The sequence below is a fragment of the Suricata suricatta genome, chromosome 4 (assembly GCF_006229205.1).
Source record: "Suricata suricatta isolate VVHF042 chromosome 4, meerkat_22Aug2017_6uvM2_HiC, whole genome shotgun sequence".
NCBI classification, from domain to species: domain Eukaryota; kingdom Metazoa; phylum Chordata; class Mammalia; order Carnivora; family Herpestidae; genus Suricata; species Suricata suricatta.
In genome coordinates this window covers 105,816,784-105,837,575 of record NC_043703.1, presented here as the reverse complement: position 1 = coordinate 105,837,575, position 20,792 = coordinate 105,816,784, and the positions used below count along the sequence as shown (strand labels likewise).

Genomic DNA, 20,792 nt, shown 5'->3' with positions numbered 1-20,792 from the left:
ATGTATCACCTTTATACTTTATACTATACTTTTGGGTCATGATCTCAGTTCACAGGTTTGAGCCCCTTATCGGGCTCTGGGCTGACAGCCAGGAGCCTGCTTGGCATTCTCTCTCTTTCCCTCTCTCTCTACTCCTCCCATGTGCTCTCTCCCCCTCCCCCTGCTCTCTCTCAATATAAATAAACTTAAAACTTAAAAGTAAATAAATAAAATCTAAAAAACCCTCAAAACAAAACAAAAAACCAAAATTTACCTTTGTTAGCTGAGTGGGATCAAACCGAAGAACCTTTTGGTTACAACAGGGATAAATACCAGTGCCAACAGTACTCAGTGAACTTGCTGCAGTTGGATAAACCACTGTTTCTGAGTGATACTGACAATGTGAAAATTCTATACAGAGAAAAGCCTGAATAAAAGAAATACATAAAAGCAATGATTATTCCCATAATGAAATTATACAGCTAAAAAAGCGTAAGACTACATAATGTACGTTCCATTTACATAACATGTACAGAAAAGCAAATCTCTAGAGATGCCAAGTAGATTAGAGGTTGCCTAGGACTGAAGATAGACTGGGAAATGGCAGCAAATGGACACAAAGGACCTTTTCAGAATGAGGGAAATGTACTAAAATTGGATGGTGGTTATGGCTACATAACTGTAAATTTACTAAAAAATCACTGAATTGTACACTTAAAATGAATTAATTTATGGCAGGTAATTATACCTCAATAAAGCTATTAAAAAGCAAAAACAAAAATGCTTTATTCAAAATTCAGGTGCATTAATTTAATCTTGATGTACATCTAATTTTATAAATGGCTAATCACATAAAAAGTTTACCAATGAAAAAAAATGGAATAAAATTTGCCTCACTTGATTATTCCTTGACATATTTTTAAGATAAATATTTAGCACCAATATTAGTGAAAGCTATGGAATAATTTTGAATCATTGGTGGAAAAACTTATCAAGGTTTAATTATAAAATTAATAGTTTTCAGATATGTCTTAAGCTGTAAAATAATTTAAAGAAAATTTAAAAATTAAGAATTTTAAGCACTAATGTTGAACATAAAAGCAGTAAAAGATAGTCTATGATGAGGAATATGGGGCAAGCTGGGGCTTGGTACAGGCTAACAGCACACTCCCACAAGGTGGGCTGTAAGGACGCAGGTCTGAAACTGACTCCATGAGACAAGAGAAGGGCACACATTGCCCAAGGCAAGAGGGACCACCCTTGTAATACCCTAAGGGCAGGCCTAGAAATAGAAGCTATAGGTAATCACTTATTGCTTAAGGCGAGTTACACCCTACCTGAGGGTCCTGGGTCCTGGGTCCACTCTGTAATTGGTTAATACTCTAAATGTTGTAATTGGATAAACCTGCTATCAATAATATTGTATAATAATGATGGGATCACTGTACCTATATCACAATTTCCTGTAACTCCCCCTTCCCGAACTCATAAAAGCCTACCCCACCTTTGTTCGGGGCTCTCAGCATGGATCCACCACACCAGTAAAGTCTGTGAGCCCGAGTTTAGGCCCCAGCGAGCCTAAGCCCTTTGCTTTTGCATGTGTGATTCAGTCTCCCTGCTGGTGTCTGGTTTTTGGGGGCGATATTAAAATCTAGGCATAACAGGGCCATGTATGATATGCCTTGGACACTCCTCGCTACCCAAAAACAGGAAAGGGAAAAAAATCCCAAATGGTTAAACTAATAAGAATCTCCACCAATTTACAAGAAGAAGGCAATCTCATCAACAGCCTAAAGTCCAGGAAATCTCCTACAGTCTTAAAGAGGGAAAAACAACCTTACCTTGACAATAGCTAGAACTCCAGTAAGTCTTTAGCATATGAAAGTCTCTGGAAACTTCTCCCCTTGACTTTACTTATCCCAAGCCCATGTATATAATCAGCCATTCCACACAACCCCAGTGCAGCTCTTCCTGCCCATGGGTCCTGTCCCCATGCTTTAATAAAATCACCTTTTTTGCACCAAAAACATCTTCAAGAATTCTTTCTTGGCCATCAGCTCCGAGCCCAATAATCTCCACCATCATACCAAAACTTCATCAGTCTATATTCAAAATTCTTTGCTGTTAGTTCCTGTTATGATTTTGAAACGGTTTTTAATTAAAAATTTTTGAGTCTGGGGCACCTGGGTGACTGACTTGGTTAAGCTTCTGACTTTAGCTCAGGTCATGATCTCACAGTTTGCCGGTTTGAGCCCTGTGTTGGGCTCTATGCTGACAGCTCAGAGCCTGGAATCTGCTTCAGATTCTGTCTTCCTCTCTCTGCCCCTCCCCTGCTTGCTCACTCACTCTCATTCTCTCTCTCTCAAAAATAAATAAAACATTAAAAAAAATTAAAATTTTTTGAGTTTGCTTAAAGCTATAAGGTGCACAATCATACACAAAATATTTTACACATGAACTATTTAATGTTTATAAACTCTCCATAATACGTATTTTTTTTAATGTTTATTTATTTATTTTGAGGGGGGGTAGGGAAAGAGAATACCAAGCAGGCTCCATAGCACCCAGAGCCCAACGCAGGGCTTGATCTAAAGACCCTGATATCGTGACCTGAACTGAAATCAAGAGCCGGAGACTTTACTGATTGAGCCACCCATGCATTCCCTAATTGGATTTACTGAAGTATAACATTCATATAGTAAAATTTATCCTTATGTAATAAAATGCATCATTTTCATGAAGTTTGACAAATACATTTAGTCACATAACGACCACCACAGTCAAAGCCCAAGCCTCTTCCATCAGCCTAGAAACTCCCTTAGGCCCCTTTTGAGTTCCTTCTTCCACCCTAGTCTCCTGAAACACTGATCTGTTTACTGTTCCTATAGATTTGGCTTTTCCGGAATGTCACGTAACTAGAGTCAGACTGCATTTAGCTTTTTGAGTCAGGCTTCTTTAACTTGGCAAATGGATTTGAAATTTATCCACACTGCTTTATGTGTCAGTTTATTCATTTTTAGTGCTGTATAAATGCAGCACAATATTTTATCCACTCACCCATGAAGGATTTTATAGTGTCCTTACTTTGGGGCCATTATGAAAAAAGCCCCCATAAACATTTCCATACAGGTTTTCATGAGAACATATGTTTTTAGTTCCCTTGGGTAATTACCTAGAAGTAGAATTGCTGGGTTGTATGGCTAAGGTAAGCTTTACATTTACCATGCCTAACAGTTTCCCAAGGTCTTGGAATCAGTTTGGATTCCTGCCAGAGGCCAGCTCCAGCATGTCCAGGGCTCCCTGAAGGTTGGATGGTGTTGGTGAAAGGGGGAGGGAGTAAGAGAGCCACGAGTTTCTTTCTGATCACCAGGCAGGTATCCCTGCACTGACTGGAGAGTCAGCTTTATTTATGGTAAAAAAATGAATGGGGTCAGTACAGAAGTGGCATTTGCCTTAGACAATGATTGCTGATGACAAATTTCTTTGGTATGTAAATTTCCCAGAACAGATTGGTAGAAGATTCATGCATAATCTTTATCAGTAGTTATTGATGTAGGTGACTTAGATGCTTATCATATGGGGAGAAAGGTATCTTTAGCATTTAAATACAAGACAATGTTTTTAGCATAGTAAAGGCAAAAGTTAGTTCTTTGTGAGCAGGGGTCAACAGCCTATTTTCTTGAGGGGAAGTAAAACAGGTTTCTCAGGAAATGTAATCTTTGCTCCCATAATCACAAAAGAAGAAATTCCTATAATAAGTTCCTTCACAAGGTGCAATCAGCATATTTTAGAATAAGGAGAGAAGTCACACCTGATACCAATCAGCAAGGTGCCTTGGGGGTTGGTGCTCAAACAAAAATAATTGAGTGGGGGTGGATATCAATCACCATCTGATGGTGGGAGGCCTTGCAAACCCACCTTAACCTCACAAAGAGTTTTCTCAATTTAGTGAGTTCAGAAGTGGCTCCCAACAGATTCCTACCAGCCATGTATGAGAGTTCTAACTGCTCCACATCCTCACCAGCACTATTTACTGTCAGGGTGGTGTGTAGTAGTCTTCCCTACAGTGGAGTATCACTAATAATCAAGGATATCACAGTTCTAAAACCTAACTTACTTAGCATGTCAGAACAGAAAATGTGAGGGATTTTTTTCACTTCTTGAGAGCATATTGAATAGTGAGCTACAATATTTAATATTTATAATGGGGGTGCCTGGGTGGCTCTGTTGGTTAAGGGTCCAAATCTTGATTTTGGTCAGGTTATGAAGTTGAGGTAGATCCCTGTTTGAGATTCACTCTCCGTCTTCCTCTGCCCCCCCTTCCAGCTCATGCTCTCATGTATGTGCTCTCTTAAAAAATCCAATTAAAAAAATTGTGGGGACCAGGGAGTCCACTGGGTAGAAACTTACATAGTTTGAAAAAACTCACTCTGGGGCCCCTGGTGGCTCAGTTGGTTAAGCATCAGACTTCAGCTCAGATCAGGATCTCACGATTTGTGGGTTTAAGCCTCGTGTCGGGCTCTGTGCTGACAGCTCAGAGCCTGGGGCCTGTTTTGGATTCTGTGTCTCCCTCTCTCTCTGCCCCTCTCCCGCTTGCACTCTGTGTGTGTGTCTCTCTCTTGCAAAAATAAGTAAACATTAAAAAAAAAACCAACTCACTCTGATGGTTGGGATAAGCTGCTCTTCTTTCTATCTACCAAAATCATTACTCAAGTGAGAGAGAAAAATTACTGGGGAAAGAGAGACATTAGGGACTTATAAAAATTTTTATGTAGAACACTTTGGATTTATACCTAATACTAATTAGGAATGACTGTGACCTATAAAAATCTGTTTATTCTATAAAAGTATTTATTATAGGTACCTTCAAATAGTAACCTTCCTTGTACTTTTATTATAGACTTCATTTATTTTTAAAAAATGAGCAAAATCTTAACCTTTTTGGGGATACAACCGCTACAATAAGAAGAGCACATATCAATAGTTCCATATCTATAAAGTGTATCTGAATTTCAAAAGAAATTATTTGGCTAACTAAGAGAAGGTGTGGCTTAAAATAATTAAAGGTGGTAAGAATTTTGGTTTTTTTTCCTCACTGAAAAAATAGATTTGGCCACTTAAAACCTGTTGGTTTTTAAAAAATTAGGCAAGGTGTGATTGTTTCAGCAATGAAAGTAAAATGGAGGACAAAGATACACAGTAAGAGAGATGAAACCAGATGCAAGTGATGTTAAATAGTGTCATCGTTTTTGCCACTAGTTTCTTTAAAACAATGTCAGATATTGTCCAAACACATCCAAACATACTAGTTAAACATCATGTATTAAAAGAGCCTGTTATGAGGGGGCGTCTGCCTGGCTCAGTCAGTAGAGTATGCAACGCTTGATCCTGGGGTTGTGAATTTGATGCCCCACACTGGATACAGATATAACTTAAAAATAAAATCTTAAAACACACACACACACACACACAAAGAAAAACCTCACCTGATAACATCTTGAACAAGTTAGCCAGTTGACTGTTCCCCACAAGCGCCAATATACATCTCTCCAAGATTTTAATTCTTCAAAAAGACTATTCAAATACTCATGAACATCCCAAGTCTTATCCCTGGGGAAAAGAGTTTCAATTATATCATTTTATAAGCAAGTAATATAAACAATTTATTTTCAGTAAATGTTTTTAAATTTGTGGCTTATTTCCAAGACAATTCCCCAAATATTGGCTGTGGGATGGACTAAACAGTAGATACAATTTCATTTGAGAATTTGTTTATTCTCCTTTTCTGTGGACATCAGAAAAAGATATGAAAGTCTGAATGCCAAATTATTTTGCTAAACTATACAAATTATTTTGCTAAGCTATATTAAACATGGTTTGGGCAGGCTAATGGTTGATACTTAGGCATATGTTGCTAAAAAGAACCTTTATTCTAACTGTACATATTGTAAAATAAGTTGTTATTAATTATTGGTGATTCTAAACATTTCATCAATACACTAGTTCTTTATATTATTTTCAAAAGGCCTTCTCCAATAATATAATAATATACAATCAGGTCTGAGTAACATACATTTTTAAGTAATATAAACTTAAAAAATAGCAAAGGCTTAAAACCTATTTGCTATGCCCATATGTAACTCATGTTCTTATTTTTTCCAAGTCTCTTAATCATTTTGAACTTTTGCTATTTTTGTCCTTGGTTCAACAAATAACAAGATGTCATGATGTTATTACAAATTATATAGGCAGATCTGTTTTAATTAGAGACAACTGAAAAAATATCAACAACTGACTTGCAGGGAAATGCTTTATTTTTTTGTTTAAATTTTTTTTTGGCATTTATTTATTTTTGAGAGACAGAGAAAGAAAGAGCATGAACAGGGGAGGGGCAGAGAGAGAAAGAGACACAGAATCTGAAGCAGGCTCCAGGCTCTGAGCTAGCAGTCAGCAAAGAGCCTGACATGGGGCTCGAACCCACAAACCATGAGATCATGATGTGAGCCAAAGTCAGACGCTCAACCGACTGAGCCACCCAGGCACCCCTGGAAAATGCTTTAAATAAATCAACAAAAATGGATGTTGAAGTCAATATCATTTTTTCAATAGTATTAATAGTTTTTGCTGTCAGAATGGAAGGGCTTTCCAAAAGGTGAAATCAAATCTCAAGACAAAAAAGTATAAAACTCCAGGTGCTTACAATAACTAATGAAGATTTCCCTGATTATCACATGAAGAGAAACATGAAACATTTTAAACAGGACTGTAAGCGGGGCCTAGCTGGCTCAGTTGGAGGACCATGGGACTCAGCTTGGGGTCATGAGTTCAAGCCCAATGTTGAGTGTAGAGATTACTTAAAAAATAAACATGACTGTGCTATTAATACTAGGGTCATATGTGTTTATATTTATTTTAGTGCTCAAAATATGCAATTTAACATTTATAGTGAACAAAAGTGCTATACATTTTTATCAAAGAAAAACAAATAAAATTAAAAGCATCCCTAATACTATCACTAAATGTAACACCACAGTTTACATTTTGGTGAACATTTCTAGTTTTGTTTTATTAACCGTCCCCCTCCTCCTCCCGCCCCCACTTAATTCACCACTAACAACTTGCTATGTAAGTATATATTCTTCTACAACATTACTTTCAAAGGTTGGAGACTGAGAATTGATTAGCTTTATTATATATAGACATATTACTACATGGATATATTTTAGTTCACTTAATCATTTGGATGTTTCCCTTTTTCCTACTTAAATGATATTGCAATAAATGTTCTTTTTTAGTGCTTTCACAAATCTAATTACCTCTGTGGATAAATTCCTAGCAGGAAGATATTTTTAGAAAATACATACATTTCAGAATTTTTGCTTTTCTGGGATATTATACCAATTTACAATACTCTCCCCCCAACTGAGAATGAGAACTGGTTTTGAACCTAAAGGGGAATAAGAAAAGACTATGTAACTAATGAAATACTGACAAAATATGAAGAATAAATAGATTACGGAAAATTCCATTTTAAAGATAATTTCCTCATTCACCAAAATTTACCTGAAAGTAAATTTGGTTCTCTGTCACATTCAACATAACATTTGTATAAATAAAATCTGTTAGGGAAATAATTTTTAATGGCAGTGACCAGAATATCTTTCAATATTAATGCACAATAATTTTTACCATTTTAAAGTTTAAAAAAAATCATGAAATTTACTTAGTAAATAAAATACAGCTTTTACATGACTTTGTTTTGAAAGCAGCATTTTTTTTTTTAATGTTTATGTATTTTTGAGAAAGAAACAGAGACAGAGTGCAAGCAGGAAAGGGGCAGAGAGAGACACAATCTGAAGCAGGCTCCAGGCTCTGAGCTGTCAGCAGAGAGAGCAATGCAGGGCTCAAGTTCATGAATCAGGAGATCATGACCTGAACCGAAGTTGGATACTTAACCGACTGAGCCACCAAGGCACTCCAAAGTAGCATCTTTCCAAGTCAAAGTTGGATCACATTCAGAGAAAAATGTTATGTTTTTAGAAAAACACTAGTAATTCACATTTAAGAGCTATATTTTATTGTTACTGCACCTTATGTGAATGTAGATAATATTTCCATGTTGATCCACATTGATTTTTCCAGGAATGCAAGGAATTCTTCTTTCTGTTTCTTTTGTTAAAAGTTTCTTACACAAACAGCATCTATAACCCAAAGAACATACCAAACTATTCAAGAAGAAAATTTTTAAAGGTAGTAAAATTAAAGAATTTAGCTGTACTGTATAGAATACCAAAGAAAAACACATCACCATACCTGTATAATGTTGCTGCATTATTCCGAGAATCTGGGTTTAAGTACTCAGGATCAAAAAGTCTTTCAATCTTCTTACAAAAAAGTTTACTATTAACAACAAATGACCAGTAAATTAATTTTCTATATTTACATTATGAAAATTACTTGATAGTGATGAAAATAAACACTGATCTACCTGTATACGTAGAAAATAAAATTAATAAATCCTTAGAGAGCCTTTCTGGGGATTTATGATATATTTATAGTGTTCTAAGTAAATAAACCTATTAATGAGAACTGCTTAATCAAGAATGTATTTTCAGGGGCACCTGGGTGGCTCAGTTATGAAATGTCTGCCTTCAGCTCAGGTCATGATCTCATGGTTCATGGGTTTGAGTCCTAGATTGGGCTCTGTGCTGACAGCTCGGAGCCTGGAGCCTACTTCAGATTCTGTGTCTCCCCCTTTATCTCTGTCCCTCCCCCGCTTTTGCGTGCACACACATGTGCTCTCTCTCTCAAAAACAAATAAATAAACACTTAAAAAAAGAACGTATTTTCACAAGAATATTTGTTCAGAATATTCAAGATTGAGGAACTTAAAAACTTAAGAATCCTGGGTCTACGAACAACTTGGCATATGATCTTTGAATCTTGTTTTCTCATCTCTAACAGGGGTTAATATGGGGTGCCTGGGTGGCTCAGGTTTAGTGTCTGACTTCAGCTCAGGTCATGATCTTGTGGTTTGTGAGTTCGAGCCCGGCGTCAGGCCCTATGCTGACAGCTCAGAGCTTGGAGCCTGCTTTGGATTCTGTGTCTCCCACTCTCTCAGTAACCCCCGGACTCACACTGTTTCCTTCTCTCTCAAAAGTAAAGATTTAAAAAATAAATAAATAAAATAAAATGGGGCTAATAATCCCAAACTCACAAGGTTTTATGAGGGTTAAATGAAGTGTTTTTAAGTAGTGCCAGGTATAACATTAAGCAATTGAGATATGTTAATAAAAACTAAGTGATTATACATAATATAAGTAAATTTTAGGTCTTATGTCATTAATTCCAAGTGTATTTCCCGAGGTCAGTCTGGATTTTGGATATAATCCCATTTTCAAGTATTTAGCTCTCAGATAAGTGGCCTCTGTCTCATTCCCCTTAAGGACTAAATTCTTATATAATCCCCTGTGTTATCAATTTCTCCCTCTGGAATGAATCATTCTGATCAGCACATAAACATCACTTAGTATCTACCTTAAAAAAAAAAAATCCTCTTGGGCTTACCTATCCCTAATGGTTACTGCTAAAATTTTTAGTGTTCATTTAGAGGAAAACATCTGGAAAAAAGCTGTCTAAATCCAATTGGTCACATCTGTCCTCATTTTACTTTACATGGTAGCAGCATTCCACACATTTGATCACTTAATCACTTCCTACTTCTTTTTTTTTTTTAATAATTTATTTTTAAGTAATCTCTGCACCCAGTGTGGAGCTTGAACTAACAACCCTGAAATTAAGAGTTGCATGCTCTATCGACTAAGCCAGCCAGGCGCCCCAATCACTCCCCACTTTTGAAACTATCTTTCTTTATAACTTCCCTTTGATTCAGTGGCTCCTTTTCAGGCCATTAAATGGCCACTCCTCTGTTGAACCTCTAAATATTGAATAGTCTTTATCAACATTCTCTTGCTAACAATTAGAAAATGAAATAAATAAAAATAGCATTTATGATAGCACCAAAAAAATTTTACTTAGGAATAAATTTTTTTAAAAAATCTCTACACTGAAAACTATAAAACACTGCTAAGATACCATGTACTTGGACTGAAAGACTCAGAGATCTCAAATCTTTTCAAATCTAAAGGTTCAATGTTAACCTCAAACTCCAGTAAGTTTGTGTGTGTGTGTGTGTGTGTGTGTGTGTGTGTGTGTCTGTCTGTCTGTCTGTCTGTCTGTCTGTCTGTCTATGAGAGAGACAGAAAGACAAAATGGGCAGGCTAATTCCATATAAATTATGCAGAAATGAAAAAGACTTAAGATAGCCAAGAAAGCAATCTTGAAAAAAAGGCAAAGCTGGAGAATTTAGATTACTACATCCAAAAAAATATCATAAAGCCACTGTAATTAAAGCAGTGTGCTACTGATACCAGTACAAAGAAATCAACAAGACTAGATAGCTACATGCAAAATAATGAAATTGGATCACTTTCTAACACCATACACAAAAAAACCCTCAAAACAGATTAAAAACCTAAGCATGAAAATTGACACCATAAAACTCATAGAAGAAAACACAACTTCTTTGAGAGTGACCTTTACAACTTTTTTCTAGAGATCTCTCCTTAGGCAAGGAAAACAAAAGCAAAAATAAATTATTGTGACTATACCAAAATAAAAAAAACTTCTGCATGGCAAAGGAAATCATCAACAAAACATCTCCTATTGAATGGAGATTTTTGAAATGATACATCCAACAAGGGGTTAATATCCAAAATACATAAAGAACTTATACAACTCAACACCCCCAAAAACAATCCAATTAAAAAATGATTGGAAAAGTAAGTACTTTTCCAAAGAAAACATACAGATGGCCAACAGACATGAAAAGATGTCAACATCATTAATCATGAGGGAAATGGTGAATCCAAACCAAAATGAGATCTCATTTACATGTGTCAGAATGGTTAGAATAAAAAAGATAAGAAATAATTAAGTGATGGCAAGGATGTGGAGAAAAAGGAACCCTTGCACACTGTTGGTGGGACTGTAACTTGGTGCAACCACTATGGAAAACAGATGGGAGTTCCTCAAAAGATTGAAAAGAGAACTACCATATGATCTAGTAATTCCAATACTGGGTATTTACTCAAAGAAAAGAAAAACACTAATTTGAAAACATATATGCACCTGTATGTTTATTATAACATTATTTACAATAGCCAAGATATGGAAACAACCCAAGTGTGCATCAATACATGAATGGATAGAAAAGATAAGGTGTGTGTGTGTGTGTGTGTGTGTATTCAGTGGAATATTACTTATCCATAAGAAAGGATGTGATATTGCCATTTGTGACAATGTGGATGGACCTAGAGGGTATAATGTAAGTGCAATAAATCAGAGAAAGACAAATCCCATATGATTTCACTTATATGTGGAATCTAAAAAACAAATGAATAAATGAACAGACAAAAAGCAGAATCATACCTATAAATGCAAAATACAAAATGCTGGAGGGGAGGGACGTAAGGAAATGGAAAAATGGGTGAAGGAGAGGGTGAAATCCAGGCTTCCAGTTACGGAATGAATATGTCATGGGACTGTAATGGCATTATAAGGTGACAGATGGTAGCTACGTTTGTGGTAAGCACAGCGTAAGGTATAGAGTCGTTAAACCACTATGTTATAACCTGAAACTAATGTAACATTGTGTCTCAACTATATTTCAATTTAAAGAAAAGAAGAAGAAACCAGAAAAACAAAATGGAGAGTCTGGAAACACATGGTGCCACTGCAATTCAGGGGAGAAAGAATGGTCTTGCTAAGAAATCTCACCCCGTTCCATGGTTTCAAATCTATCTACTTTTGTGCTTCTATTTTAACCTCTGATCTTTGACCTACGTTTCAAACTCATATATGCATCTCCCTCTGCTATCTTGCCTGGATGTCTAAAAATTATATTAAATACGTTAAGTAACTTCAACAAGATCCAAATCCACTTCTTGAACCCCTTACTCCAATCTCCCAATCTCTCCACTATTAATGGCACTACCATCCACTTAGTTGCTCAACCTTAAACTTCAACCCAGTAATTATCCTAGGATACACTGTTTTCTCACATTATTCCATTTGAAATCTGTCAATCTAATAACACTCTGCATCCATCTACTTCTTTCCAGCTCTACTGCTCCTACTCTAGTCCAAACACTTTCATCTCTCACCAGACTACTGCACCAGCCTCCTTATCAGTTTCCTTGCTTCTTATATCCTTGTAGTCTATTTTCCACAGAGAAACAGGATGATCTCTTCAAAAACCAGTCATGTGACCCTTCTGTTCCCATGCATCTTTAGAATAAAGTATACCCTCTTTGCCATGACTTAAACAGTGCCTAAACTGCCGACCTTATCCCCTGCTACTCTTCCCCTTTGTAATAAAGCCAGCTTTAATAATTTTTACATAATTCACTAACACGGTATGGTCATATGTACACTATACAAAATAATTTAAGTACTAATTTTTATCTAGAGCCATTGGCTCTGGATAAATTTTACTTTTATTTAAAATAAAATAGAGGGGCACTTGGGTGGCTCAGTCACTTAAGTGGCTGACTCCTGATTTTGGCTCAAGTCATGAGACAGTGGATGCCATGCTGACAGTGTAAAGTCTGCTTGAGATTCTCTCTTCCCACCTCTTTCTGCTCCTCTCTTGCTCATGCTCTCTCTCTCAAAGTAAGTGAATGAACTTAAAAGAAAAATAGAAATATTTCTAAATATATTCTAAAAATAAAATATTTCACTAAAATGAAATAGAAATATATTTCTTCTAACAGGAACATTAGGTTAAAAATTAAATTTAAAAAATTACCTCCTAAACTTATCTTTCTTGTCCTTTAAATCATCAACTTCATTATGTGTGAACAGATCAGCTATACGGGTAAGAAGATTTGCATTAATACAATTCATGTTGCATGGGGTAGCTACTATGGCATTCATATTTTTGTGGCAATACTGAATACATTGTTCAACCTAAAAAAACACAGAATAGAAAATAAATGTTGAAAAGAGTAGCATGGAGCATAATGTCATTTTAATACCTTTCAAAGATAAAATTCATTAAAAGCTTGATCCATGGATTGCTGGACACTAACTGCACTTAGGTTTATCTATACTGGGCTAATCTGTACTGTTCCAAAGTGACCCAGCAGGCCATATTTTTACCAACGCATACAGAGCTAGAAAAATAGTCCTCAATTTTCTTGGCACACTTTCAACAATAATGCAATAAGCATCTTTCATGACCATGGCAGGTATATATCTTAGTCCACAAACTCAAGTATACAAGATATGTGACTTCCTAAAACTAGACTTAGTGGCAATTTTAAGCCTATACTTCTCAGAGTAGCAGAAATATAATTTTAGTCACTTCAAGGTTTTCTCAGTTGTACTGTGCTTGCTTTCTGAGTTTCTTCCCCTTTCTCCAACCTGAGGTATATTTATTTACTTTTGAGGTGGCTTTGGGGCTTGGGGCAAAATAGCTCTGACTAATCTTGTATTCTTCCAAATATTTTGTTTATAGAAAAAATAATTATGCCTTAGGGCTTAGCTTTCAAATCTCAAAGGTTAAGGACTCTTTTCAACTCTGCTTTTTTTCTATAACCTTTCCCTGAAGCAATTAATGCCAGCAACTAAATAGGGGGCAACTGAAGAATAGAAAGAATACAGAGAACTACCAAAACCTTAAGCACTCAAATAAACAAACTTCACAGCTGTTAATATAGCAAAAAAAAACTACTATGCCCTAACACAAACATATATAAGCATGTGAATGATTAAGAAACCTATTAAATAAGAGGCGCCTGGGTGGCTCAGTCGGTTGAGCTTCAGCTCAGGTCATGATCTCATGGTTTGTGGGTTCGAGCCCCGCGTCGGGCTCTGTGCGCTGACAGCTAGCTCAGAGCCTGGAGCCTGCTGCAGATTCTATGTCTCCCTCTCTCTCTGACTCTCCCCTGCAAACACTGTCTCTCTCTGTCTCTCAAAAATAAATAAAACATTAAAGAAATTTTAAGAAATCTATTAAATAAAAAGAAACAAATATACTTAATGTTAGAACCTGATATGTATTTGTATATATCGTGCTTTTATGTTTTATCAACTACTCTTTTTTTTTATATAAAATTCTTTTTTTTATGTTTTTTATTTATTTTTGAGAGACAGAGAGAGCCAGTGTGAGCAGGGAAGGGTCAGAGAGAGAGGGAGACACAGAATCTGAAGCAGGCTCCAGGCTCTGAGCTAGCAGTCAGCACAGAGCCCGACGCGGGGCTCGAACCCACGAACGTGAGATCTGACCTGAGCCGAAGCCGGACGCTCAACCGACTGAGCCACCCAGGCGCCCCTATCAACTACTCTTAAACAACATACACTTTATACGTGGGTTTATACATATACAACTATATTAGTAGTTGGGTATTTGTTTTTAATTCACTGGTTTATAAATCAAAGACACAAATAACCAAGCATGCTTAAAAATTACTTAAATGGAGGGGCGCCTGGGTGGCTCAGTCGGTTAAGCGTCCGGCTTCAGCTCAGGTCATGATCTCACGGTTGTGGGTTCGAGCCCCGTATCAGGCTCTGTGCTGACAGCTAGCTCAGAGCCTGGAGCCTGCTTCCGGTTCTGTGTCTCTTTCTCTCTCTCTGACCCTCCCCTGCTCACAATGTCTCTCTCTGTCTCTCAAAAATAAATTAAAAAAACATTAAAAAATTTAAAAAAAATTACTTAAATGGAAACAAATATATTCAAGTTCATTTTCATGTAATTTGGTTTTAGAGCAAAATCCCTCTTGGAGTAAAGCTAATTCTGCCTAGTTTCATCTAATACATCAGGTAAGCTATTCCTGGAAGATGAAGTGTTTGCTGTATAGGCATAATATACAAATGACACATACTAGTTTAACCCCTTCCCAACAGAACAAGAGCAATTTACTCTATGGAATTGTAAGCAGGAAGACGTAGGGATTCCTTGAAAAAGAAAGATGAGATAAAGCTTTTCTGACAAAAGAAAAGTCGTTTTAGGCCCCCAGCAATTTTCTGTCATCTGTGCACCACCTGCCCAAGCACACTTCTTGCAGAATTTCCTAGGAGGTGTCAGAGTTAAAAAGAAATACAAAGACCTTAATATTTAAGAATTTTAACAGAACAAGGGGAGTACAAAAACTAAGTTTCCACCAGGCCTGGATATAGCCTGACCAAAGCAGTGGTATTACTATTTCCAAAGTAAGCAAGGCCCTGACTCCTCATCCAAGGTAACAAACCCAAGACCCCATCCAGTTTAAACCCACAGCCCCTTGCCCTCTTCCTGTTATCTCTGCTTCATTATAATATTGAAGTCTCCACCCCAGGTGGAGCACAAGCCTCACTAACATAACATAGGATGCCTATGATTTATGCCTGCCTTTACTTGCTGTGACAGAGCTCCCCGTTATGAATGTTCATCCTAAACCCTAAAAAAAATAAATGACTCACCCCTCCTTATTTGCTGCAAATAGCTTCCTTTGTATGACAATTCTACCTGACATAGGCTCTGAGCTGTAACTCACCACAGAGCGAATGCCTATTAGTTCACTTACAGAATCACACTCCTGAATTAACAACTATTTTAGTAAGATGTCTTAGAAATCTCTAGACATTTGAAGGAAAAATCAAATTGTATGTTAAGTTAAGCATAGGTGAATAAAAAAGCTTGGATCTTTTATTAATACTTACCAATGAATCCATTTTCAAAAACTCTGAGGAAATAAGAATTGAAATGACATTTCCTGGCTCTAAAAAAAAAAAGAAAAAAATTAATTCTCCTTCTGATTTATACCTCAATCTCCTCAGGACACGGTCCTTCTTACCTTAAAAGAGAATGTTACATTATAAGTTTATTATAACATTACTACATCATATGGCTTAGATACCCAAAAGAAAGAAAATGCAGTGTTAAAATATCCAGGGTATAGAGAAAGCATATAGTAAATCTGCCCTGGAATTAGATTCATATGTAAGTAAAAAGACTCCAGCTAAAGATAGGACACATGCAAACTTCTGTTTAACTAAATTAGAGAAAAAGATAATTAAAATTTAGACTCTAATTTATCACATAAAAAAATCATGGTGAGAAAATCTTTTAAATGATTAATGAAAGTGCTTGTTATTAGTGAAGTTATTTCAAAAGCAGTATAATGTTTGTTATGAACAAATATTTAATTAAAAGATTCTAAATGATAATATAAAATTTACTACTGCAGAAGCACTTAAGTTACTTCCTAAAGGCAGACTGAGGTGAGTCTTGGGAGGCATAACCAGGGAAAGGGGAATGTTGGCTGACACTATCATTTTGGTAAACCGAAGTCATCTCCTGTGAGGTGTATTTAAGGGAAAAAAACCTGACTTTTTCCCATTATAGTACTAAGACAATCCTTCTAAATAAAGGACTATGCAGACAATGATTAAAATAAGCAATTCTAAACTTTGCTTAAATAATAATTCTAGGTTAAAGGCTCTCAAATAGAAATGGTGAAGGGAGCTGGTGAAAAATTCCTCAGAGAACTGTAATACAGCGCATTCCAGCTAAGATCTATTGTCTGCATTATTAGAGATTTAAGTAAGAATTCTTTTGGTTTCCTGATTAGAATAAAGATTTCTTTTATAAAAGTTTATGTTTGAGCTACTGATAAAAGGTCAGAGATTACAGAGTGACTAGTTTTGCTCTACTTCTTTTACCTTTACTATATGCATAAATTAATGGATAAAACAACATTTTTTCCACCCTGCATAATTTGATTTCTTATTTCATATATACATAACCTGTCTGAGTGATCTGGAATCTCTGGATTCTGGCTGAAAATTTTTATTTTGCAAGCTTGTAATTTTTATTTAAGAACCACCAGAAACTTTCCCCATTAATTTGATCCCTAAAATGTATTAATAATAAGTTTCTTCAGAAAATGTTTATACTATCAGTATAGATTTATTTATTGCTAAGAGTTTAAAAATATTTTGGTACTGCTACAAATAGCAAATTCTAGGGCACAGACTTTAAGCCACAGTGTGATTCCTATAAGAGGCTATGCCCAACTAAAGATTACTTTGCAATTACTTTTATTTTTTTATTTTTTATTATTTTTTAAAATTTTCTTTAAATTTTGTTTTCAACGTTTTACTTATTTTTGATACAGAGAGAGACGGAGCATGAGAGGGGAGGGGCAGAGAGAGGGAGACACAGAATGAGAACAGGCTCCAAGCTAGCTGTCAGCACAGGGCCTGACGAGGGGCTCGAACCCATGAACGTGAGATCTGACCTAAGCCGAAGTTGGAGGCTTAACCGACTGAGCTACCCAGGCGCCCCTCAAACTTTTATTTAAAGATTTTATTATTAAGTAATCTCCACACCCAACATGGGGGTTGAACTCACAACCTCAAGACCAAAAGTTGCATGCTCCACTGACTGAGCCATCCAGGCGCCCCTGCTTCCCAAACTTTTGATCTTAAAAGACTCCTTTTTTGTTGTGATGGGTTAGAACCATCCGTACTGACCATATCACAAATTAAAACAGGAATAAAAGTTAAAATATTTAATTCCTTTTAAAAGAATACTCATTATATATTAACATGTTTTTATGAAAACTATACTTTCCAAAATACAAATTAGCAATAAGAGTTAACACTGACATTTTTTTGCAAATTTCTTCAATATCTGACTTAATAGAAGACAGATGGATTTGATAGCTCTTTCTACATTCAGTTTGTGGGTACTCTTCTCTGATGTTCTATCAAAACTCAACAATTGGTAGTTTCTTTTAAAGGTTAGGTGTAATAGAATCTGAAGTCATATCAATAAACTTTTCCTATTCTGTTACCTCAAAGTCAAATGGTTTATCTTGTACTTTGAATGGATCTTTATTTAACCCATGCATGATTTTAACATCACACACTGGTCATTTGGAAAATACTAGATTCACTGAGCTATATAGATCTTCCAAATGTTGAAACATTTCAACATTTCATTGTACAATATATATATATATAAGGGGTGCTTGGGGGCTTAAGTGAGTTAAGAGTCTGACTCTTGATTTCGGCTCAGGTCATGATCTCAGAGCCATGAGACTGAGCCCTGTTTTGGGCTCTGCACTGAACATGAAGCCTGCTTAAATTCTCTCTCTCTCCTCCCCCCGCTGCCACTTCCTCGCATGGTCTCTCTGTAAAAATAAAACACACACACACACACACACACACACACATATATCAATCACATTTGTTAATATCACCCCCAGTCTCATCAGAACAGTCTTTTGTCAAGGATATGGAAGCAGATACAAGGTTTCCATACTCTAATTCTCACTTGGAACCTTGAATTTTATTATTGACAACAAATACTGTCAGTTGATTCCTTTTAGTTGATCAGCTTAATTCATTTTCAAGAAAATATCTGCCTAATACCTAAGTCTGAATAACCATAATTTGCCTGTCATTCTTTCAAGTAAAAATGGTTTTCTCTTTTTAAAAAAGCAACTGGTTTAGCTTGCAACTCAAACAACTGCACAAGTGCTTCTCCTCCAGACAACCATCACACTTCAGTGCGCAGAAGTGCGCTTCCCATGTCATCAAACAGAACGTGGGAAAGATGCATGTTCAAGGGTCAAGAGTTAATCAAATTACTCATCTTTACTGATTCATCAAGGACATTCTTAACGTGAAACTGAATTTTTCTTTTCTTTTTTATCTTTTTAACTATGAGTACATGGTATTCAAGAATATGGTGACCACTAGTACATCTGGTGCCCCTGCCCTGATGTGTGCCCTCCACTGCTTCTGTACCATGTGAACAAATGGCAACAAAGAAGACTATAAGGTACTAATATTATTATGTAAATTGTCCTGACTTTGTGAATCCTCTGAAAGACCTCCAGGACTCTGGAGCACCTGGGTGGCTCAGCTGGCTAAGTGTCTGGCTCTTGATTTCGGCTTAGGTCATGATCTCACAGTTGTGAGACTGAGACCTACACACGGCTCTGTGCTAAGCATGGAGCCTGCTCAGGAGTCTCTCAATCTCTATCTCTCTCCCCGACTCTGCACCTCCCCAGCTCACACGCTCTCTCTCTCTCTCTCTCTCTCTCTCTCTCTCAAAATAAACAACAACAACAACAAAACATCTCTAGGACTCCAGAGGTCCATGCAGAACTGCTGATCTAGAGACCTGTCCACTTGCCATATATTCTTTATAATCTACTAAAATATGATGAGGTATCAGTTTCCTATAAGGTGATTACTAAATCTAGGCACAAATACTAATGTCCAAATAATTTTCCACATTTCATGTTTGGTCTGAAGCAATTACCAGGTGACACATAAATTTCACTACAAAATAAGCAATAGATTGTCTTTTACCTAAAGTGGGCATCTCACAATCTTTATTCTCCTTAGTGTTCCTTTTAACATATTTTATCAACCAGTTGAAAATGTGAACGTCACAATGAACTGAAATGTCCACCTCTTCCCAGCGCTGCGCATCCATAGATAAATATTCAGCAAAGTACTTCATTTCTGATATCAAAAGATCTCGTGGGCAAATAAAATCTTCTTTCAAGTTTTTTGCTTCATCACATACATGGATCACCATGTTTGGCCTTCATAAAAAATGTTACATAGAAATGAAATTATTAGAGTTTTAGAAGAGAAGTTAAGAATATTGACATTTATTGGAAGTACAAGAACAAGATGTTTTTGGAAGTTTTGACCATAAATCAATTTGATAGGGTTTGACATTCAGAATTTTTGGTAAAAGTGTCATGCTAATCTGAATTATATCTTAGATTTTGATTCATTTTAGTTAAGCTATTGACCTAACAGCTTAAGCTATTAAGCTTATTAAGCCTAGTGACTTCAGAGCTCAGAAAAACAAAAATATTTTTACTACAGGACTCAAAATTTACACGGTATTAAAGTTTATTTTTCAAGTATTAAGTTTTAAAAAAATACCAAACAAAGAAAAATTAAATAACACATTTTAATTCTTTCAAGGAACATAAAACAGCAATTTTACATGGTTATGGGTAGGAGATAAAGATTAAGTATTAAAATTTTCTTACTATTAATAAATTAGAAAAACAGCTAAAATCATTCATTAGAGAATCAAAAAATTAGCATGGTTACTTAGTTATTTTTAATAGCAAGAAAGTTTGTTTCTAGGCATGCATCAAATATAGATTAGTATATGTAGTTAAAAGAATTAAGACTACAATGTGCTTATTAACATATCTTAAAAATAATTTAAGAATAAGTTTAGATGATGCATCAGAAAGACTGCTTAAAAAATATAGTCCTTGAATATCTGTTCCCTTGAAAATTGTATCACCTCAAAAAGAAATACCAGCATGATCCACAACTACTTTTATATCATTACAAAAGAGAATAAATCAAAAGAGACACACTGTCCTACAATATGAATTTAATGTGTTCAATGGAACTTCATAACTTTCTAATACAAAAAAATTATATTTGAAATAAACTGGGCTACCAGAAAAAGGATTATTAACCAACACTACTGTCAAAGTCAAAGGAATTTAAATAACTCTTAAGAAATTGTTCTTTCAAAGAAATTATGGTCAAAATATAAAGAGGTAATGGCTTGCATAATGAAGCATACTGTTTCTATGGCTTTTAGATCTACAATATGAAATACTCGACAGTCCCAGCAAGAACTATCTGATAAATTTTTGTGCTACACAAACAAAACTATCAGTGAAAAATCTATGTAAATAAATTTAAAATCC

At 35.8% G+C, this 20,792-nt stretch overlaps 1 protein-coding gene across 2 annotated transcripts in view; it reads right to left on the bottom strand.

The window, feature by feature from the left end:
* The window catches only part of KIAA1841 (KIAA1841 ortholog), a 63,218-nt gene that overhangs the window by 29,066 nt on the left and 13,360 nt on the right, over positions 1-20,792 (bottom strand). For both annotated transcript variants that reach the window (XM_029937432.1, XM_029937433.1), the window contains 7 exons: positions 19,408-19,646; positions 15,742-15,800; positions 12,848-13,008; positions 8,293-8,379; positions 8,070-8,180; positions 5,466-5,589; positions 254-406 (listed from right to left, as the gene is read on the bottom strand). In XM_029937432.1, coding sequence (XP_029793292.1) covers positions 254-406; positions 5,466-5,589; positions 8,070-8,180; positions 8,293-8,379; positions 12,848-13,008; positions 15,742-15,800; positions 19,408-19,646 — 934 coding nt within the window. The remainder of the gene's footprint in view (positions 1-253; positions 407-5,465; positions 5,590-8,069; positions 8,181-8,292; positions 8,380-12,847; positions 13,009-15,741; positions 15,801-19,407; positions 19,647-20,792) is intronic.